At 46.3% G+C, this 18915-nt stretch overlaps 1 protein-coding gene across 4 annotated transcripts in view; it reads right to left on the bottom strand.

Annotated features, from left to right (window-relative positions):
- Positions 1-18915, bottom strand: part of Dpp6 (dipeptidyl peptidase like 6) — an 868555-nt gene that overhangs the window by 418526 nt on the left and 431114 nt on the right. Inside the window, exon 1 of one of the 4 annotated variants that reach the window (XM_087907531.1) lies at positions 18284-18695. The exons of the other annotated variants lie outside the window; for them this stretch is intronic. Within the exon in view, the coding sequence (XP_087763657.1) occupies positions 18284-18340 (57 nt within the window). The 5' untranslated portion in view covers positions 18341-18695. Of the gene's footprint in view, positions 1-18283; positions 18696-18915 lie in introns of those variants that run through there. 4 annotated transcript variants of the gene reach the window in all.

Here is an 18915-nt window from a genome sequence, read left to right as displayed (position 1 = left end):
CCTGCTGCTTGTGCAGCTGAGGCAGGAGGATCATACGGGAACACATACAGACATGAAAGATTGGCTGTTAGGGCCTATAGATGGTGTCATCGTCATAAGGCAAGCCCAGAACTCAGTGTCACAGGCCTTAGGCACAGGGTCATTACACATATGTGCACAATTCAGTTTGGTTTGCTCCTTAAATCATATTATTACAGGTCTTTGGAGGGTTAGTTTGATCAATTTTTGCCCATTCTCAAGTGTGGTTTGTTTTTTTCCTTGAGGCAAGGAAGCAAGGTCATGCTTGCTCCAGACAAGCTTTGGTAGGAAAGGCCTGGTTTCGCAGAGGCTTTATCTATGAAAAATAACTGGAAATCCATTATTTTCAATAAAAGTGTCAGGCTTAAGGTTCAATTAAAATGATACATGCCTGTTATTTGGCAGTTGGTAAAGATAAAACCGCCAAACAGGTAAGACAGTCAAGTAACGGAGGCACGATTTATAGTTGTTATCTGAGGCCTCTGAACACATGCCCTTGGCCTACACCTCTAGGAGTGTGTGGCAAAATATAACTACCTTCCCTCTGATTATTGATAATGTTTACTGAACACAGCCTTGGTGTAGACTCCAGTGGTCAGGAGAACAACACCAAATCTTCAGTTTCCAGTGAGAGTCAACAGACAGGGCTGAATAATTCACTCTGTGAACTTCTCATGTAAACACCTAATCAAGAAATGCGGCCCTGTTTCTTTAGTCCCAGGATTTGCACTCAGGAAATGAGACTCTAGCTAGGGGGATGTGCAGAGCTCGGAGGCATGACGATGAGGAAGAAGAGCCTTTATCATTAGTCTATCAAAGACAAGTGTCGAGTAATTCCAGATTCTGGAGGGCAGTGTGGCCATCAGATGCTCAAGACGATTGAGACCAATGAGAAGATTCTGGGAAGAGAGTTCCTGTTACAAGTGCCCAGAGGGACCTGGGTGACAGCTCAGTCAGTAAAGTATTTGGAATACAAGCACAAGGACCCTAGTTTGATTTCTAGAACCCTCATATTAAAAAAAAAGCCAGGCATGGTGCCAAGTAGTACTGGGAGAGGGAGACTGGCGGTTAGTTCCCTAGGGCTCTTTGGCCAGTCAGCTTAGTCTAATTGGCAAGTCTTGAACCAATGAGAGACTCTGTCACAAAGAAAGACGGCTGATGACACCTGAGAAATGACACCCAAGGTTGACCTCTGTCCTCTATGTGCAAGCTCACAAATGTACACAAGCACCTTCACACACATGTACATGTATAGGAGAGAGGATGGTGAGAGGGAGGCAGGGAGGTGGAAAGGAAGAAAGAGAGAGAGGGAGAAAGAGAGAGAGAGAGAGATCCCCTTAGCACTCTCAAAAGTCTAAAACTCTTACCTATTCTCTGGGTCCTGAATCTCTCCTCAACAGAATGACCGTGATACAGTGGGGAGTCCAGTTGTGGGAGGCATAAAGAGAGCTAAACCCAGCCCCAACTTTGCTGCTCAACATCTGCCAGACCCTGATGACAATCTGGCCTTCGACTTTCCTCTCTGCCCATGGAAAGAGAGGTATCTGAGGACCAGATGGCCTTTCTGCTGTCAGGGCTGAGTAACCCATGGAGCTCCATGTTGTGCCAACAAGGTCCATGGTTTCCAAGTCACATGAAAGTTGACAATGTTTACAAGTAAAGAAAATACCCGTTATACCAGGAAACACCCATGAAACTGGCATGGGAGAAGGCAGTCTGCAACTATGACCAAAACATGGTGCTGCTAAAATAGAGCAAGAAGGGTCCAGGGGCAGCAGAACCCTGGGCCATGCCATATCCTGGGGTGCCTGGAGTGAGAGAGCAGGCCAGATGGAAATCCTGTCCCTGACACGGTCAGTGAGCAGCGAAGAAGCAGAGAGAGGTGCATAGCGTTATCTACAAGAGAGCAGCTCAGAGGAGACCGACCCTGGATGGGACTCAGCACAGCCCCAGGAACAAAGTCAGGCTGAGCCCAGTGTGCTGGAGAGGGATGAAGTGTCGAGGTGCAGACAGCCTCTCCAGAGACCTCAGTGTACGGGGCAAGTTCCGTCAGAATTCTCACAACAAGCTGAGCGCCGAAGGTCTCCAGACAAGACAAGCAAGTTCTGTCTTCTGGGGACATCGTCCACTCTATCTTTTATTCGTGATTCTGTCCTGAAGAAATGCCCCCCCAGTACCCCAGAGCATGCAATGTGAGTGTGTCTATGGACATGTACATGTGTTATGAGTTTATGTCCATTTTTCTGGCTGACACCTATATTATCTCACTGGTACATCTTATCTGCCTGCACCCAGACCAAACCCGGCAGACCTTGCTATAATATCAGTGGGTTTTACCATCTCAGACTTGGATGAACTCAGATTTTAAAACAGATTGATAACTTAAAGATGTGAGAAACTAGAAGCACAGGACTACTATCCAAATTCTACAGAACTAGAGATGATTAACATGACACTTTTCCCAGGATCCTGAGGTTGACAGACAGAGAAAAAGGAGCTGGCCTTGAACACTGAGAAAACAGCAAACCCAAGTTGCCCAGAGGTCAGCGCCTTGCAATTTCTGGAACTTCCCATCAAGGGAAGCATTTACATCCATGCAGGAGAAACAGCAAGTCCATGAATAGCAACAAATGCACCTTAGAAAGTGGACAATGAAGGAAGCAGACATGCATTTTGTGTGTGGATGACATAGTCACCTGTGAGCAGGTATAGTCCAGAGACAGAGGCCTATGAAATGGCTCACATATGTGCCCTGTGTGCACCCCTCTGCCTCCATGGCCTAGGCAAGTGAGCTGATTTTTCTCTGTTTTAGCAGAGATGTCAAGAGTTTTGGTTTTAGTACAACTATGCTAATTTAAAGAACTCTACACAAAGTCTAAAAAATCTCATGTTGGTGGCATCTTTGAAAAGCCAACCTGACCAGAGCTGCCTCCTTACAGCTTTATCATCAGCTTACACGGCTCCATGTGCTGAAACTGCTCCACACAGGACTGAAGAGAAGCAGCGATGGCGGTGTGTTTGCGTCAAAACGCTCTCCGTGACTGTGTTTACTTTCCTTGAGAAAGGACAGCGGGCCAGCTCCTCTCCGCAAGCAGGCTAGTTTCTGCCAGCAGACATTTAACAGAGGGGTGTTTGTGGCCCCCATCTCCACCTTCATGGTATGCAGCACATAAGGAACCTCCACTCTCAAGGTTGGGCTGCTTTTGTTACACATAGCTTGTGAAGCCTTATTGTGGAGGCCTTTGTTCTCTCATAACCGTGTGTGTGTGTGTGTGTGTGTGTGTGTGTGTGTGTGTGTACGTACATGGGTGAACACCATAGACGTTCAGGTGGACCTATCTAGCTAATGTGAGTGTGTTTTAGTGTTTTAGGTTTCAAACAACTTAAAAACAAGAGCTACCATGTTTACTGCCTAGGGACTACTCTTGTAGACGTCATTCCTTTCTTCTAAATTGTTTTCACTTTACTTCTCTGTTTTGTGCATATGTGCATGTTGTGGATGTGTGTGATGGTCAGGAGACAATTTGCAGGCATTTTTCCTTCCACCATGTGGGTTCTGGAAATCAAACTGAGTGCATCGCACTTGAAGGGAGATGCATTTACAGACAAGGTTCATGTATACATTACTTCTAAGAGTAGTTACCTGACAGATTCCCCCTGGATATTGTGAATACCATTGGTTAACAAAGAAACTGGCTTGGTCTGCTAGGGTAGAACAGAGCTAGGCAGGGGAAACTAAACTGAATGCTGGGAGAAGGAAGGCAGAGTCAGGGGAGAAGCCATGGAGCTGCCGCCAGAGACAGAAATGATGAAACCTTTCCGGTAGGCCACAAGCCTCATGGTAAAATATAAAATAATGGAGATGGGTTAATTCTAGGTGGAAGAGGTAGATAACAATACGCTTAATTGGCCAAGTAGTGATTTAATTAATACAGCTTCTGTGTGGTTATTTTGGGAGTCTGGGCAGCCAGGAAACAAACAAGCGGCCTCCATACAACAGTTACCCTGTAACCGCTATGGTCTTTCCAAGAACTCCAGGAATCTGGAGGTTTGTTTCAATCTGGTTCAGGAATTCCTCACAAAAGTGTATTGTAAAACTAGCCCTTTGTTTCTCTTACTTTATTTTTATCTATTTGTTTACTTGTGGCACTGTGACCAGCAGCTCAGTGTTTAACCATGGGCTGTTTCCTAGTCTTCCAGGGAATTTTAAATCTTTAATGTGGCTACTAACATTATGTAAACTGGAGTCTGCAGTTCACAATGGCCTTTGTGTTCACATATATTGATGTGTTATTGAGCCTCATATAAATCATAAACAGTAGGCTTTTCTACTCTGAATGTTATCTAGATATTAACATCATGCAGAGAGAGAGAGAGAGAGAGAGAGAGAGAGAGAGAGAGAGAGAGAGAGAGAGAGAGAGAGAGACTGATTGACTCAGGGCATTTCACCTTGCCTTTGTAAGTAAAACTGTTACCAGGTTCAGAGTAAGACAGATGGAGGGGAGAAGAGAATTACATTTTAATTTTTATAGCAATACAGTCTATGTTTTTATATGAACTAGATAATCACCTTTATAAAATCAGGACTGCTGGAGAGACTCAGGGGCTCCCAGGGTTGCATGCAGGTGCCCTCAGCATGTATAATTATGGCCCTTGTGAATGCACTCTCCTCATGTAGCTGCGGACCTTGGGACCACCTGACAATCAGTGTAAGTCTCTGCCCTGACAACCCAGAGGAAGAAGAGGCTGGAAGCTCCTCACAATGAGCACATCACACGCATCAGCCACTCTCATGGCCACACAAGCTGTGCGGCACTGTTCTCCAACCAGTTCGGCGGGCCAACCCTAAGTGTATCTGTGCCCCTGGGTGCTTAATCCGCTCGACCTACTAAGCCCAGGAAGAAATAAAATGACACTTGTGGAACATCAAGGAGCAGAGTCTGCTCTGTCCTTAGCTTGCAGGAGGTACCCCATTCCCAGCACCATGAGCCATAACTTACTGGGTAATAACAGCCAAGGGACTTAACATTACAAGCAATGTTTTTCTGGATATATGTTGTCTCCCAAGTATATAAATGACGTGGTGTTTGTTCTTGGTCATGGTTGCTTGGGTGTTCGAGGCACAGTATGGCTGATAGTGGCATATTGATCTGTGGCTTCATAGGTTCTAGTCCCAAGGCTGAGCTCATGATCTTCAAATTGATTGGGTTTCTTAACAGGAAAATGAAAGGAAAACACTGGCATTCTAATTCACGTAAACAGTGAGTAAGAGACAAAGAATGAGTCACCCATTGCCATAAAAACACACAAACAGCAGTAACAACAATTAAAACAAGATACATCTGCACAAGTTTCTCAGGGCATCTGTGTAATACATGATCTTTGCAAATATTTTAAGAGTTGTCCAAGAAGCGATTAGGCTAGAAGGAAGGATTCCCTTAAAGAGCAAATGGCATGCAAACACTGTGGAAAATTTTTAATCTGTTCATCTGAAGTTTCTGTAACTCTCCCAAAACGCAAAAACATTGAGCCAACCAAACATGGCTACAAAACTAAAAGATGTGTTTCTTTCCTGAAATGAAGCTCTGAGTAGAAAACACACATAGGCTTCAGGCTGTTTCCCTCCATGGCCTTCATTTGTTGCCATCATTTCCTGCAACCTACCTAACCCAGGGGATTCCCGAGCACACAGACCACCTCTCCGCAAACAAAACTTCCCTCGTCCCATTGTTCCCCTACTCAATCGCTATTACTTTCTTGAAGTATTACTTATCCATTCAAGCACGGAGAACACAATTACACAAGCCAGAGATTTTCTGGAGAGAGATAATTGCTAAATAAAAATAAACTAAAAATAAAAAAGTTCTGGGACAGAGGGGATGGCTCAGTTGGTAAAATGTTGTCTTGCAAGCACAAAGATCTGAGTTCAAACTCAAAAACCAATTAAAAAGCAAATAGCTGAGTTTATGACGTAAGTTTATAATTCTAAGGCTGAGAAAGTTGAGACAAGAGGATCCCTGAGGCTCACAGGTCGTCAAACTAGCCTTGTTGGAGAGCTCCTAGACATGAGAGAGTCTGCCTTTAAAAGGGGGAGCATGGTACTTAGGGAGTAACACCTGAATTTGTCCTCCAGCATCTACCCACACCCATGTGTATTGTGTATGTACACGTGTATAGACACACACTAAACAAACAAACAAACGAATGAATAAATAAATAAAATAAAAACATGCTAATCTTGTGTTTACTCACTACAGCATCCCTAATTCTTCAGAATTGGGACCTGGAAACCTCAACCCTCGCCCTGCTCTGGGACTTTCCTAAGCATGCAGCACTGATGCTGTCTTGCCCTCAAGGCCGCCTGAGCTGCTTTCACCACTGCAGGATGACAGCTGCGTCACCCAGACCCAAGCAGCACAAGCTTCAACAATGCACGTACCCTTCTGACATGCAGCACCACATTAAGCTGCCAGGACCTTGGTGTAGGCGTCCAGCTACACACCTGGGTGAGTGTAACAGTCAAACCTGCAGCCCGACGGCTCCGACTTGTTATTTGTCCAATTCTAAGCAAAACACTCAGATATATAAAAAATAAATACATCTTTAAAAATAGGAAAAAATAGTTAAACAATGGCTGGTTTCAGTGGATAAAGGTGTCTGCCACCAAGCCTGACAGCCTGTGTTTAACTCCAGGACTCACGTAACAGAAGGAAAGTACCAACTTCCACGAATTATCTTTGCCTACACACATGCACTATGGCATGTGCACCCTACCCGCACCCACTAAAAATAAAGAAACTTGAAGAAAACATTTCTTTAAGACCAATAACCTTCTTCTACCCACACTAAGCAGAGGGCCATGGGGCAAATGTCTCAGAATCCTTCATTTCCTGACCCTTGACATATGCTCTTTCCTGCTCATTGATACTTCTTATCCATAAGAATTAGAATATCAGCCCCAAAATTCATGTTTGCTTTTTCTCTGAATAAATGAAGTGTCCATGTGGATGTTGCCCAGAGAGTCGCTTTGTTATACGAAGAAGACTTGGGATGTCCACTTCAGGATGACAAGGGTCTACAGTGACAGACAGTGCCCAGTGCTCAGCTCCTCTTCGCTTCAGATCATTTCTTTTCACTCCCCGTTGCTGATTGAGAGGACACCAGTTCCCTGCGGCAGGAGTCACAGCAAGACAGGCCGGCTGTGTGTCTCAGGTGTGACGCTCTGAAGTAGAGAAAGGGTTTGTGTCTAACAGGTGTGAACAGAATTCTGGGACAGGGAGGGCGGCCCAGTTGTGTCCAGTATCAGGGAAACCGACCTAGAGTAGGTGGCAATCTGGAGAAAGAATCAGGGTTTCTCTAAGCTCCGAATGCTGATTTATTTGTGCTTCATTGACTGAGTGTGTGAACAAAACCCAAGGCTAGATCTCTACTCTGGGTCTTTTACTAGAGAGCGTAGAGAGGAAAGTGAGTCCTATTTACCAACAGACTCTCTTGGCACACAGGTCAGCCAGGTTGGCTTTGGGATGGAGATTTGGTGAGGAACATGAGAGTTCTGGGTCCTTCCGAAGGTTATAGCTGTGTGCCAGAGAAAGTGCAGAGGCACCATGATGAAATCTTAGAATCTTCAGTCCACTGGGCCCCAAGTCAAACTCCTTCTGAGGGGGTAGGGCACAGATAAGCACACCAGGCTGATGTCAGTGCTTCTTCTGGAGCAATCTGAACTTGCATGTCAGTCCCAACCAGAACAGCCTGTCCTGTCTCCTAGGTAAAGCTGGGATGCGGGTCATAAATGCACAGCACCTTCGTTTTGCCTTTAGATCACCCCGGACAATGAAGACTCTAACAGCCTGTATCTTCTGAGGACTCACCCATGTCTCAGTCAGGAATTAAGGATTTCAGCATGACTCTAGCTAGCTCCTCTTAGCTATGCATTCCTTCAACTGCGCATCGTCCGATATGGCACATATATCTATTATCCTCTATTTCAGGGGTGTTCTACTCATTTCCTCCTGATCATCCTGCTGGACCACACTGCTGTCCTTTCTGAGCACTATGTTGTCAATGGACCTAATGCAGCACCCAAAAGTTATGGCTGCGTAGTTACTACCTGTGCACAGTGTGCTCAAGGGACCCAGCACAACACTCAGGGATAATGACTACTTGGTGACTACCTGAATATCTTACGATCACTGGACCTAGCATAGTACCTAGAGGTTCTGGCTGCTTGGTTATACCCACGCACAGCGTGACCACTAGTGTGCTTATTCTGGTGCACCTCTAGGCTATAGTGTATGGTGCTAGACAACATGAAGACAGCAGAGGTATGCAACTTAGAATCTCTGTGCAGAAAAGAGGGGGCCACAGTCCTGGAGTTATATCCATGGCACAGGCTGACTGCTCACATCGGATCCTTGAAAGGGATCAGCAGTCCAGGCATTCATGACCCACATAGGTGTGATTCAGTTTACACACGTGATCACCCGGAGCATCCAGGAGTCTTAATCCTTGCATGCCCACTGATCTGTGAAGACGGTGGCCTGGAAGGCCCTCCCTGCCCCTGCATATCCACCTTCCCTCATTTGGGATAGAATCACTACTCATGAAGTTGTTCACAGGTAAAACAAGACAGGAAATTACCTGCTGCCAAATTACCAATTACCAAAGCATGCATGATCTATTAGTGGTTGCTTACTTTTAGAAACTGGGGAAGAACTCCATAGTTGTATCCCCTCCCGCATTTTTTTTTTTGTTTCAATTGCAACTTGTTATATAATTAGTTGTCTGTGAAAAGCTGCTACAAGCCTCAAAATACCCAGGGCTAGTGCAGTAAGGAGGGGAAACCATGTCTGTCTAGGAGTCAAGGAGACCAAGAGCCACGGCAGTGCCCCAGCTACCTAAAGGAGAGCACACACCTTCACCTTCCCTCAGTTCATACCACATAGGTGCTTTGTATGTGTGTGCTGGCAGAGAATAACACAGGACCTCACACATGCTAAGCAAGTGCTCTAGTGAGCTATGTGCCAGACAGCAACAGGGGTTTCTTCATCCATACATATCTCCAGAAGCCTTTGTCTGTTTTGTAGGTTCCAGGTAACATCAATTCTTGTGTTAATCTTTGAACATAGAATTTTTGCTATATCTCACTCAGGACTGTTGGATTTGAAACAAAATTAAAGGTGTGTATGTGTGTGTGTGTGTGTGTGTGTGTGCGTGTGTGTGTGTGTGTGCTCTGATTCTGCAGTTCACCAACTCTATGATTTCCCGATGCATTCTACCCTTCTGAGCATTACCTGTTCCTGTCTAAATCAGACTGTGGAGTTATGTCTGTGCTCCATCTGCTCTGGACTGTGCAGAGTCATCCTGGGGACACTAGTGAAGGGCTGTCACTTCCTTTCTGTAGCTGTTTTGGTTGACTTCCTCCAGTGAATGGATTCTGCTATTGAATCAAAAGTCCAAATGTCTCTGTGCCTGAGAATGATTTGACATCAAATAGTTCCCAATTTTATAAAATAATCCACCTCAGGATGGGCATGCGCTCCTATCAGATGCTGGCAATGAAAGGATTCACTCATAATATGGCTGAATCAGTGTGCATACTAAGTGCTCATTAAGTAAGAGGACCTGGAGCATCTGGCCAACTCTGAACCAAATCTGTGCCTTTTCCCATGGCAGCGATGTACCAAGAATGACCACTTTCCAAATGTGAGTCAGACTGGGTTTACCTAGTTCCCTCAGAAGCAGGCAGGAGAGCTGGGAGCAGCACCTGGGGGTGTCCAGACCACAGTTAGCTGTTCTCCCACTGCCCACGAAAGAGGCTGAGGGCAAGGCAAAGCCACGTGGCCCCTCCCCCAGCCTCTGTCATAGGAGCTGAAATGGATACCAGAAGGAAAGGGACTCCTGAAACATCGAAGCTTTGTGATTTTTAGCGGTAAAACTGTCTTTCTGTCTCATTCTTTCATCATCCACTCTGGCTCAGAGCTGGAGAGCACAGCGTTGGTTTTGTTTGGAAAATCAGAGGCAGAAATTCTATCATGAGTTTTGCTAGGCATCTCTGCGAGAATATTTAAAGGCACACAACACACACACACACACACACACACACACACACAGAGAGAGAGAGAGAGAGAGAGAGAGAGAGAGAGAGAGAGAGAGAGAACATAGTGTATTCCCTTGCACTCTCTGGGGAAACTGACATTTGTTTTTTAACTCATTACCCCCTTTAGCTGTTTGAAAACCAGCCACTTGTCCAGGCAGAGTGGCTTGGGAATCTTAGGCAGGTGAACTGACACTAATTTCAGACGATTCAGGATACACAATTTTCAAAAAAATTGGGGGAAAAGAGAATAAAAGAAAGTCAGAAACTTGTAGTTCTACTGTCCATTTTTCACCCATGGAGACACACACTCCTACAACCTCCAAGTCCAGCGTACCGCGCAGGCGCTGTCCAGATTCCTGCTCTCTCAGCTCCCATGCAGGCCCTATCTCCATCCCTGCTTCTAGAATCATGCTCACCTTCTGCTGCTTGCATTGTACACTCTAACATGCTATGCTGGCAGGGACCCCTCCCAGGTCACCACTGCTGTGTTCCTCCCTTGATGCTCCCCAGCCTGCAAGGTCCAAGCACAGCTGAGAGGCCTGCCCTCCAGGCCTGGAGGGGCCCCTGTTCAGCTCTGCATCCCTGCCGTGGGCTCCTCTCGCTCTGCCTCTTAGCAGCACCTGACTAACAAATGGCTAGAACACTGAGCAAGCCATCAGCAGCAACAACATGGTCACCTCTCTCTCCTGCGCAGGGACCGGTCTGGGGACCCACAGTCAGGTTCCGCTCCAAGAAGTCTGAGGACAAAGACTGCAATAGCCTCAGATAGCTTATGGAGGAGAAATGGCACTCCTTCCAAATAGGTAAAAGCACTTTCCTTTATAATTTTAAGACCGCCATTTAAAGTCTGAGTACTTTAGATTTATTAAAGAGAGTAAGTAGGTGCGTGGTTCAAAACAGCATTGAGAGGTTCAACCAAGTTCTCTAATGAACAGGTGACTAAGACAACCAAGAAGGGCCCCAGAGTGTTTGAGCTTTCCAATTGTTGTTTGAGAAGAGCCTTGCACATCTGTAGTTTTCATGTTTCAATCAGTAATCAGTTTCTACCTGCCTTTTAGTTTTCAACACACACACACACACACACACATACACACACCTATTCCAGAAGCCTCTCTTCTAGAGAAGTAGCCCAGCCCATTGGGATGGTACTCCTCTACCTCGAGAGGTCTCAGATGGAGGACGGCAGTTTTGCTTAAGTCCTGGCAGAGGAATTTAAATCTCTTTAAAATTTGATCAGAGACTAGTAAGGGAAAAAGATCTAAGCTGTCACCGGGAATGAGTAGACGTTACCACACGGGCGATGTGCTTGCCGTCGCCACTGGTGGGCTCCAGAGTGGGCCCTGTGGCATTCTTGTTGCTGCCTCTGCCAAGAGACAGTGCTCTTGGGGGAGAATGGGGTGACTGGCCTGCTGCAAGCTGCACCTCGGTTCCCACAAGCAGCCCCGGGAGCTGCTGTGAGGCACCCGCTTGAGCGGCCAGCTCCACATGGGCTCGGGGTCACAGGTGCTCTGGCATGCACAGACTGCCTGTCACTTAAAGAGCCATGGCTGCCTTTGCCACACCTGGACTGAGTCTCTCATTAAGGTCATGACCAAATACTTTTCTTCCTAAAATCTGAACCTTTAGTTATTCTACTGCTTTATCCCCAACGCTCCCAGTAAAATTCTTTCAGAGAGAAATGTATTGTACTACCTCATACAGTCTTTTTAATTTTTTCCCCTATTTTCTGTTACCACACAGCAGAACTCATGGGATTAGGTACATATGAAAGTCTGAGTAGCAAAAGTCACGTCTGGGCAAATCACATTCTAGCTACGGTGGGGACACTGTGGCCATGAGTTCTGAATACAAAAGGAAGTGGGGGAGCCAGCTTCTTGCGCTTGGACCCTTTTCTAGGCTGTCTGTGGAGGCGTTTTCAGACTCCTCACATATCTCCATCTCAAGGTGCTTAGGCACTCAGAATCAGCAAGGACTCCAGGGTGTCAGCCACAGGCAGAACTACAGCAGACCAGGGCTCATCTGCCCCCATGGTCATTTGTCACCTCACTCACAATCTCAGGAAACCAGAACTAAAGGAAAGCAACCTGGTCTCAGAAAACCACGGCTCTCACAGACACACCGCCTCCACTCAACATCACAGCTTCTCACCGTGAGGGTAGAGAGACACACAGAGACCTCTGGAGGCATGCAGAAAATTGCTTCTTCCCACTAGCAGCACCTTCTTCCTCAGCATGTAAACTCTACACTAGCAGACTCTTTACTCTTTACAATGAGGGAGGGAGACAGGAGCCTCCTCTGTCTACTGGATCAGATCTGGAAGTGCCACACATAGGCATAGCTCACTTTCCTAAGGACAACGCCACACTTCCTGCATACAGAAAAGGGAGAGTGTTCACGACAAGAAGTCATCAATATCTGATTGCATCCATGTGTCACTGGGGCTAGACCTTCCAAAGGACACAGCAAAGCCCTCGCCAACACTCCAGGTCCCCAGGTGTTCTGTATATCATTTGCAGGACTTAGCCAACTCGCCCTGCCAACAACAGTGTTGGAATACTAACTGGTATTGAGTTTGCAGAATGCCAGGATGATACAGTAAAACACACTTACTACACCAGAGCATTTTCCAGCAGGTGTGTACACTGCTGTCATCTTGATGAGCTCTGAAGTCACCTAGAAGGCACACACCTGAGGAATGGATAATCTTGAATAGCTTAACTGAAGTGGGAAAACCTACCACTGTGGGTGGTACCATTCCCTAGACAGGGATCCTGGGCTGGTTAAAGATGGGAAAGTGAACTGAGTACCAACATTCATCTCCTTCGTCTTGACGGTGGATGCAATGTGATCAGAAGCTTCAGGATCCTGATGCCTTGACTTCCCACCATGCTGGCCTGGACCCTGGAACTCTGACCCCACATAAACTCTTTCTCCCTCAAGCTGCTGTTGTCAGACTATTTTGATCACAGAGACAGGAAAGGTTGGATAGCTTATTTCCTTTGTTTGACCTGGTCCATTGCAGCAGTCATTCTGGAGACGAAAGATCTACCATCCTCCTAGTATCCAGGCTTTCATCTAGTGTACCATGTGATATGGACCCAGAGATTTAGAACTGCCCAGAGCCTCGTTCACCAAGTCTATGAGCTGGCTGCCTGATTCTTCACCATGCAGCCCTTTCTGGTGATGGAGTATCACATCTTCTTACATGATAGCCAGCCTCATTCTTCCCCACAGCGCAATGAGGCCACCCAGTGCCCCTTGTAGCAGAGCTCCAAGTGCTGTCCTCTCTAGGGTGACCCTGCTTCCAGTGACATCACCTTCTCTTCTGAAAGCCTCCCAGCTCCAGGACTTCACTCTGGAAGCTCGCAGACTCTACAAGGGTTACCCAGATCCTCCCAGTATCTTAGCCATGGGGCCATAGATGATTTGGAATCTACTCAGGGTGGCATTTACTTTCTGTGAATGTAGTCATGAGAGTCATTGACACCAAAGGCACATTCTGGATCCTGAATGCCTCCCTCTCCTATCATGACCCTACAGCATGTTGGTTCTGACCTTCTTAAAACTGAAAATAGTTTTTCTTGGTTTCCTTCAAACTCTCTTAGCACCCTAATAACACATGAAATGCAGGTACGTTACATTGACTTTCCCTTTAACATAATTACACAAAAAGCAGAACTCTCATGATCATCAAATCCAGGCACTCTTAGCATAGACTCTTGGTGCCCTAAGAAGTGACAAGATTGTATTCCAAGTACACCGGGCAGGAAAGTCAGAGAGATATCTTGCAGGTGCTCATTCAACCCCCCTGTCTATAGCCTGAACCCCATGCCTTCTAACAGTTGCCCCAGCCACTATGTTAGCTCTAGGATTCTACCATCAAATTCAAAACATTACTTGGTTGAAGTATTATTTAAAATGCTTCAGTAAATGACTCAATTTATCAGTCAAGGCTAGGCTTTGAGGCCCACACTTTAGTAGGCTGTCTGGGATTGGCAGTGGTCACTAAACAGAAACAACAGCAAGTAATAGACACATCGCATGACCATTAATAGCAGGTCTCTCAGTCTCCTACATGAGACTCAACATACAGCCACGGACCCAAGCTGACAAACAGAACTTGGCTATTTCCACAAAGGGGACTTTGGGACAGTCTTTTCATGGAACACATAACTCACAAGCAGAACGATTCTTGGTTACCACCATGATATGAAATACGCACCTTTGAGGTCTGCACCACTGTGACTCTGTGACACATGAGGGCTACAGGTTTGTGTGCGTGATGAGCATCTCTGTGCTTGTGAGCATACATCTGTGTATATACGTACAGGCACACACATCCATGCATCATCTACATCACTAAAATATTATTCCTGCTCAATAGCTGAGCAAATGTTTTATGGCTCATTGGAAAAATCCAGAATGAATCCTTCTGTCTTCTCTTGTTGAATAGCATTACTGATTACAGCTTTCCAATTTTAAATCATTTAAAATGAGGATAGCATATGTTAAAATAAATCTGTTCTTTTAAAAATTTAAGTGGAAATATCATTTTAATTTGGTTCTCTGAGGCAGGATTTGGTCTTCCCGTGAGAACTCACTAAATTTGAACCCGACTACCCTCAGCCTTTCTGCTTCCCTCTCTTGGTCTCTCTGTGTGGGAGGAGTGAATGGAGGCCAGGGTGGATTCAGAAGTCCCCCAAACAGCTCAGTCCTATCTAAGTGGCCTCCGAGGTACTTGAGTAAATATTTCTCACTCACATTAACAAACATGCTATTTCCAGACATTCTGGGGCAGATTATACTCTACTTTAAAAAATTAGAAGCCAGGAAGAAGACTCAGTCGCTGAAGCACTTGCAATGCAGGCTTGACAACATGAATTTGGATCCCAGACTCCAGATAAAGCTAGACACAGTCACGCAAGCACCTGTGATCAAGCACACACTGCGAGGAGATGGGGGGCAGGGGTGCGAGAAGGTCTGAATGCTCATGGATCATCTATCCTAGTACACATGCACAGCAGTGAATAGGGACCCTGGTGTCAAACAAAGTGGTCCTTTGACCTTTATACATACCATGGCATGTGCATAGCACCCTACACACATCATGGCATGTAAAGCCCCAAATGCACATACCATAGCATGTACATAACACCCACCCTCTGCAAAAAGTACAAAAAGCAAAGCAAAAAAAAAAAAGAAAGAAAGAAAGAAAAAGAAAAATCACATAAAATCATCCAACATCTCCAAGGAGAAAGAGCAGTTGTGTTCTGAAAGTCCCCTTTCCCTTTTATTCCAGTGACTTCACTGTATCCTTTAAAAACTAAAGCTCTAAGCAACTCATCATGCACACTTATCTATTTCACAATGGTTTTCCAGAAAACTGGTAGAACCATATCAACAATTGGGGGGAAATGTAAAATATTTGACTGCATGCTTTTTCTCATTTTTAAATCAATTTGTGGTGATTCTCAGCATGGGGAAGTTGTTTCTCCCCTCCCCCACTATGTGAATGGTTCCCAAATTTCAGGGTAGGAGGAAGAGGGTACCAGCCCTTGGCTTATTGAGAAGAAATGGATTCTTCACTACGGTCATCCGCACATTTAAGCAAGCTGTTAGCTGGCCCTAAGGCCTCATATCACCACCTTTGGGTGTTTGGGTGTGAAGTAACCAGTTCCCAAGATTCTGATGACTCCTACAAGGCCAAGTGTTTGCGAGCACAGCCAAATAAGCCAACAAAAAACCACCAGCTAAACCACAATCAGGACACCTTCTCTCTAAAGACAATTGCAACAGATTTCTCCCACAACTTCCATGATTCCCCAACTGCCTGTTCCACCAGCAAGAAGAAAAAGAACGAAAATGAGCAATCGAGTTCTGTAGTTTTCACCATGAACTGTTTTTAAATTTATTTGTTTGTTTTGGGGGCAGTTTTGAGAAAGTGTCTAGTTTGTAGCCCAGGCAGGTTTTAACTTACAGTGATCCTCCTGCCTCAGCCTCTCAAGTGCTATTACCACAGGTGTGAGCCACCACACCCTGCTGCATGGAGCTTAAAGAAAATTGTATATAATGAAGGAATAAGACACATTTTATCCTATTTTACTGTTTGTGTTGGGCAAGTTAAGATTATTGTCAACAGATTTTAAAATAGCATGCATAAGCATGTTGCATGTGAGAATTTGGTATGTGAGTGTGTGTGTGTGTGTGTGTGTGTGTGTGTGTGTGAGAGAGAGAGAGAGAGAGAGAGAGAGAGAGAGAGAGAGAGAGCTGTGTGTATGTAAACATGTTTATGTGTACATATATAATCTAAAAATGTGAGACTTTGGCCTCTACCCACTTCGCTTTCCTCCACCCAGTTCTAGGCCACTCTTTATGAACTTCATGGGGTCAGCTCTGTGACATTCTTAGAGTCAGGAACAGGCCACCAGAAAAAGGAGGAAAGGACCCACTGATTGTGATAAAAGGAAATTGGCCTCTGGAGTCAAAGCTGCCTTTGTACCTCAGTTGACAACAGTGTCCATTTCCCAAGAAAGAACCTGGGTCAAGAATGGGGCTTTCTCGGCTCTAAAGGTCTATAATCCCACTGTCATGCACAACCCCCACCCTATTCAACCACTGACATTCCTGTGCATGCCAAGACCAGGTAAAACAAGAGAAAACTGCCCAGAATCCAGGAAAGTTCTTTTGCATAAGTTGGCTGAACCCTGGGCACCTGATACCTGGTTTGAACCAAGGGCAGCAGTAAGCATTCTCAACCTTATGACCTATGCTCAGAAAAGCCCAGTGAGCAATAATGCCATACCTAGCAAGGAAGGAGAGTGAATTATGAGATGCTAATTTGGGGGTAGAAATATTTCTTTAAGGAGCAGACATTGGACAGGGTGCTCTTGAGGAGGAGGGCTTGCTTTGCCGGTTCTGAACCTATCCAGCTTGGCTGAACATTAACCCTTGCTCAAATGCTCATACCGACCCCTTGCTCAAATTTGTACACTGACTAAGACTTTTTAGGCTTTTAGTTTTACAAAATCTTCTCCCTGGGAGTAGCCAAATTGTATGTGAGATCTCTGCATGATGAGATAAGATATTCTTTAAAAAAATTGAAAAATGAGTTAGGAGAGATGACCTCCAAAGAGAGAGCTCTCGCTAAATACAAATTCTAACTGTCCCCAAATAGTAGATAGGGCAGTGTTTTTGCATATTGTCCCCAAAGTCACTGTTGGCTTTCCCGAGTTCTAGAGGGGCTTCCTTCCTTTGCCTTGTTGCTGGGAAAAGTGACCTAAGGACAACCTAGATCCATAAGGAAAACCGTGGATATTGTCTATTAACCAAGCCAGCACCAACTGCTGTACCGACCTGGTAGAGTCTCCCAGGTCCTGCTTTAGAGACCTCCTGATATGAAGGGAGCAACAAGGGACAGGTAGCCCTTCAGACCCTCTGGTAGGGGAGCTACAGTATCCATAGCAGTCATGCATCCATTCCCCATGCATGCCAGAAGGGAACCCTCTTGGGGCAGTCCTTCTTAGAGGACTCCAAGAAAGCCTAAATGTTCCCACTGCCCTGCAAGTCAGCCAGGCTCACCTGACTCCTGGCACATCCTCGTTATTCTGGGCAGTGTGCTCTCTCTGCCCTCAGGAACACAGCCAGTCCCTGCCTCCACTGACACTCTGAGGAAGAGGGCAGGGACAGAAGACATGGGAAGGAAGATCCTTCACCAGGTGTGCCTGTTTTTGACCTGTCTTAGAGCCACAGCAAAGTCCCTGTGCAGGGTCTCAATCAGCCTGGTCCATGGATGCTTGCTATGTCCTTTCTTCCCCAATTACAAAGTAGTTGCGAATATTCACAACTAGCATAGGTTAAATGAGGCAGCCCCAAAGAGGGAGGCCTTTGTCCAAAGCTGCTTGGGCTAGTCCACCTTGCTTTTCAGTTATTGATAAAGCCACCGGCAACTAGAGGGGGTGGGGCAGGGTGTGTTACCCACACATCAACCTGGGGGTTAGAGCTACAGACAGCCAATAGACCAGTCTCTCTCTCTCTCTCTCTCTCTCTCTCTCTCTCTCTCTCTCTCTCTCTCTCTCTCTCTTTCTCTCTTACACACACACACACACACACACACACACACACACACACACACACGCACGCACGCACGCACATGCATCCCAGCAGCCTTACCTGATCCTGTTGCTGTACAGATTTTCCTGAGGCACTGGGCTCCTTGGCGGTGGTCATGGTCTGTGCTGGCACTCACCACCCCAGAGTCAGGAGTAGTCTGACTGTGACTTTGAAGGCACCAGAGTCGCAATGATAGGGTGAGGAGAGCAATTCTAATCCATACTTCCGAAATCACCAGGTTTTGCGGGGGGCGGTGGGGGAGGGAGCTAGGGAGAGCAGCCTACTTTGCTCTTTAAATGCAAAGAGCAGAGACAGGCTCGAAAGAGGAAGACGCTGCTGCTCAGTGGGGCTTCTCCAATTAGCCACAGCCTCTGCAATCGCCACAGAAACAATAACTGCTTAGCAACCGGCAACTGGCGGCTGGGAGCAGGCAGGGGCCCGAGCGATGCGCGCTGCTTCCCCACCGCCTCCTGGTCGCGGCCGCGCAAAGGCGCATGCTCCGGCTGTGCTCAGCCTGGCTAGGGCTGGGGCGGGGGCCGTGGAGGGGCAGCGGCCGGTGGACGCTACACGCGCGCCCTAGCACCGGCTGCCCTGTCATTGCATCCATCATGCACCCATCAGGAATCCAGGCCACCGCGCGCCCCCGTGGCTGAGCCAATTGCCTGCAGCAGTACTAGCCCCATGGCTCCCAC

This window comes from Myodes glareolus, chromosome 6, assembly GCF_982192425.1.
Source record: "Myodes glareolus chromosome 6, mMyoGla1.1, whole genome shotgun sequence".
NCBI classification, from domain to species: Eukaryota; Metazoa; Chordata; class Mammalia; order Rodentia; family Cricetidae; genus Myodes; species Myodes glareolus.
Note: the sequence above shows the minus strand (reverse complement) of the source record. Positions and strands in the feature narration are given on the sequence as shown.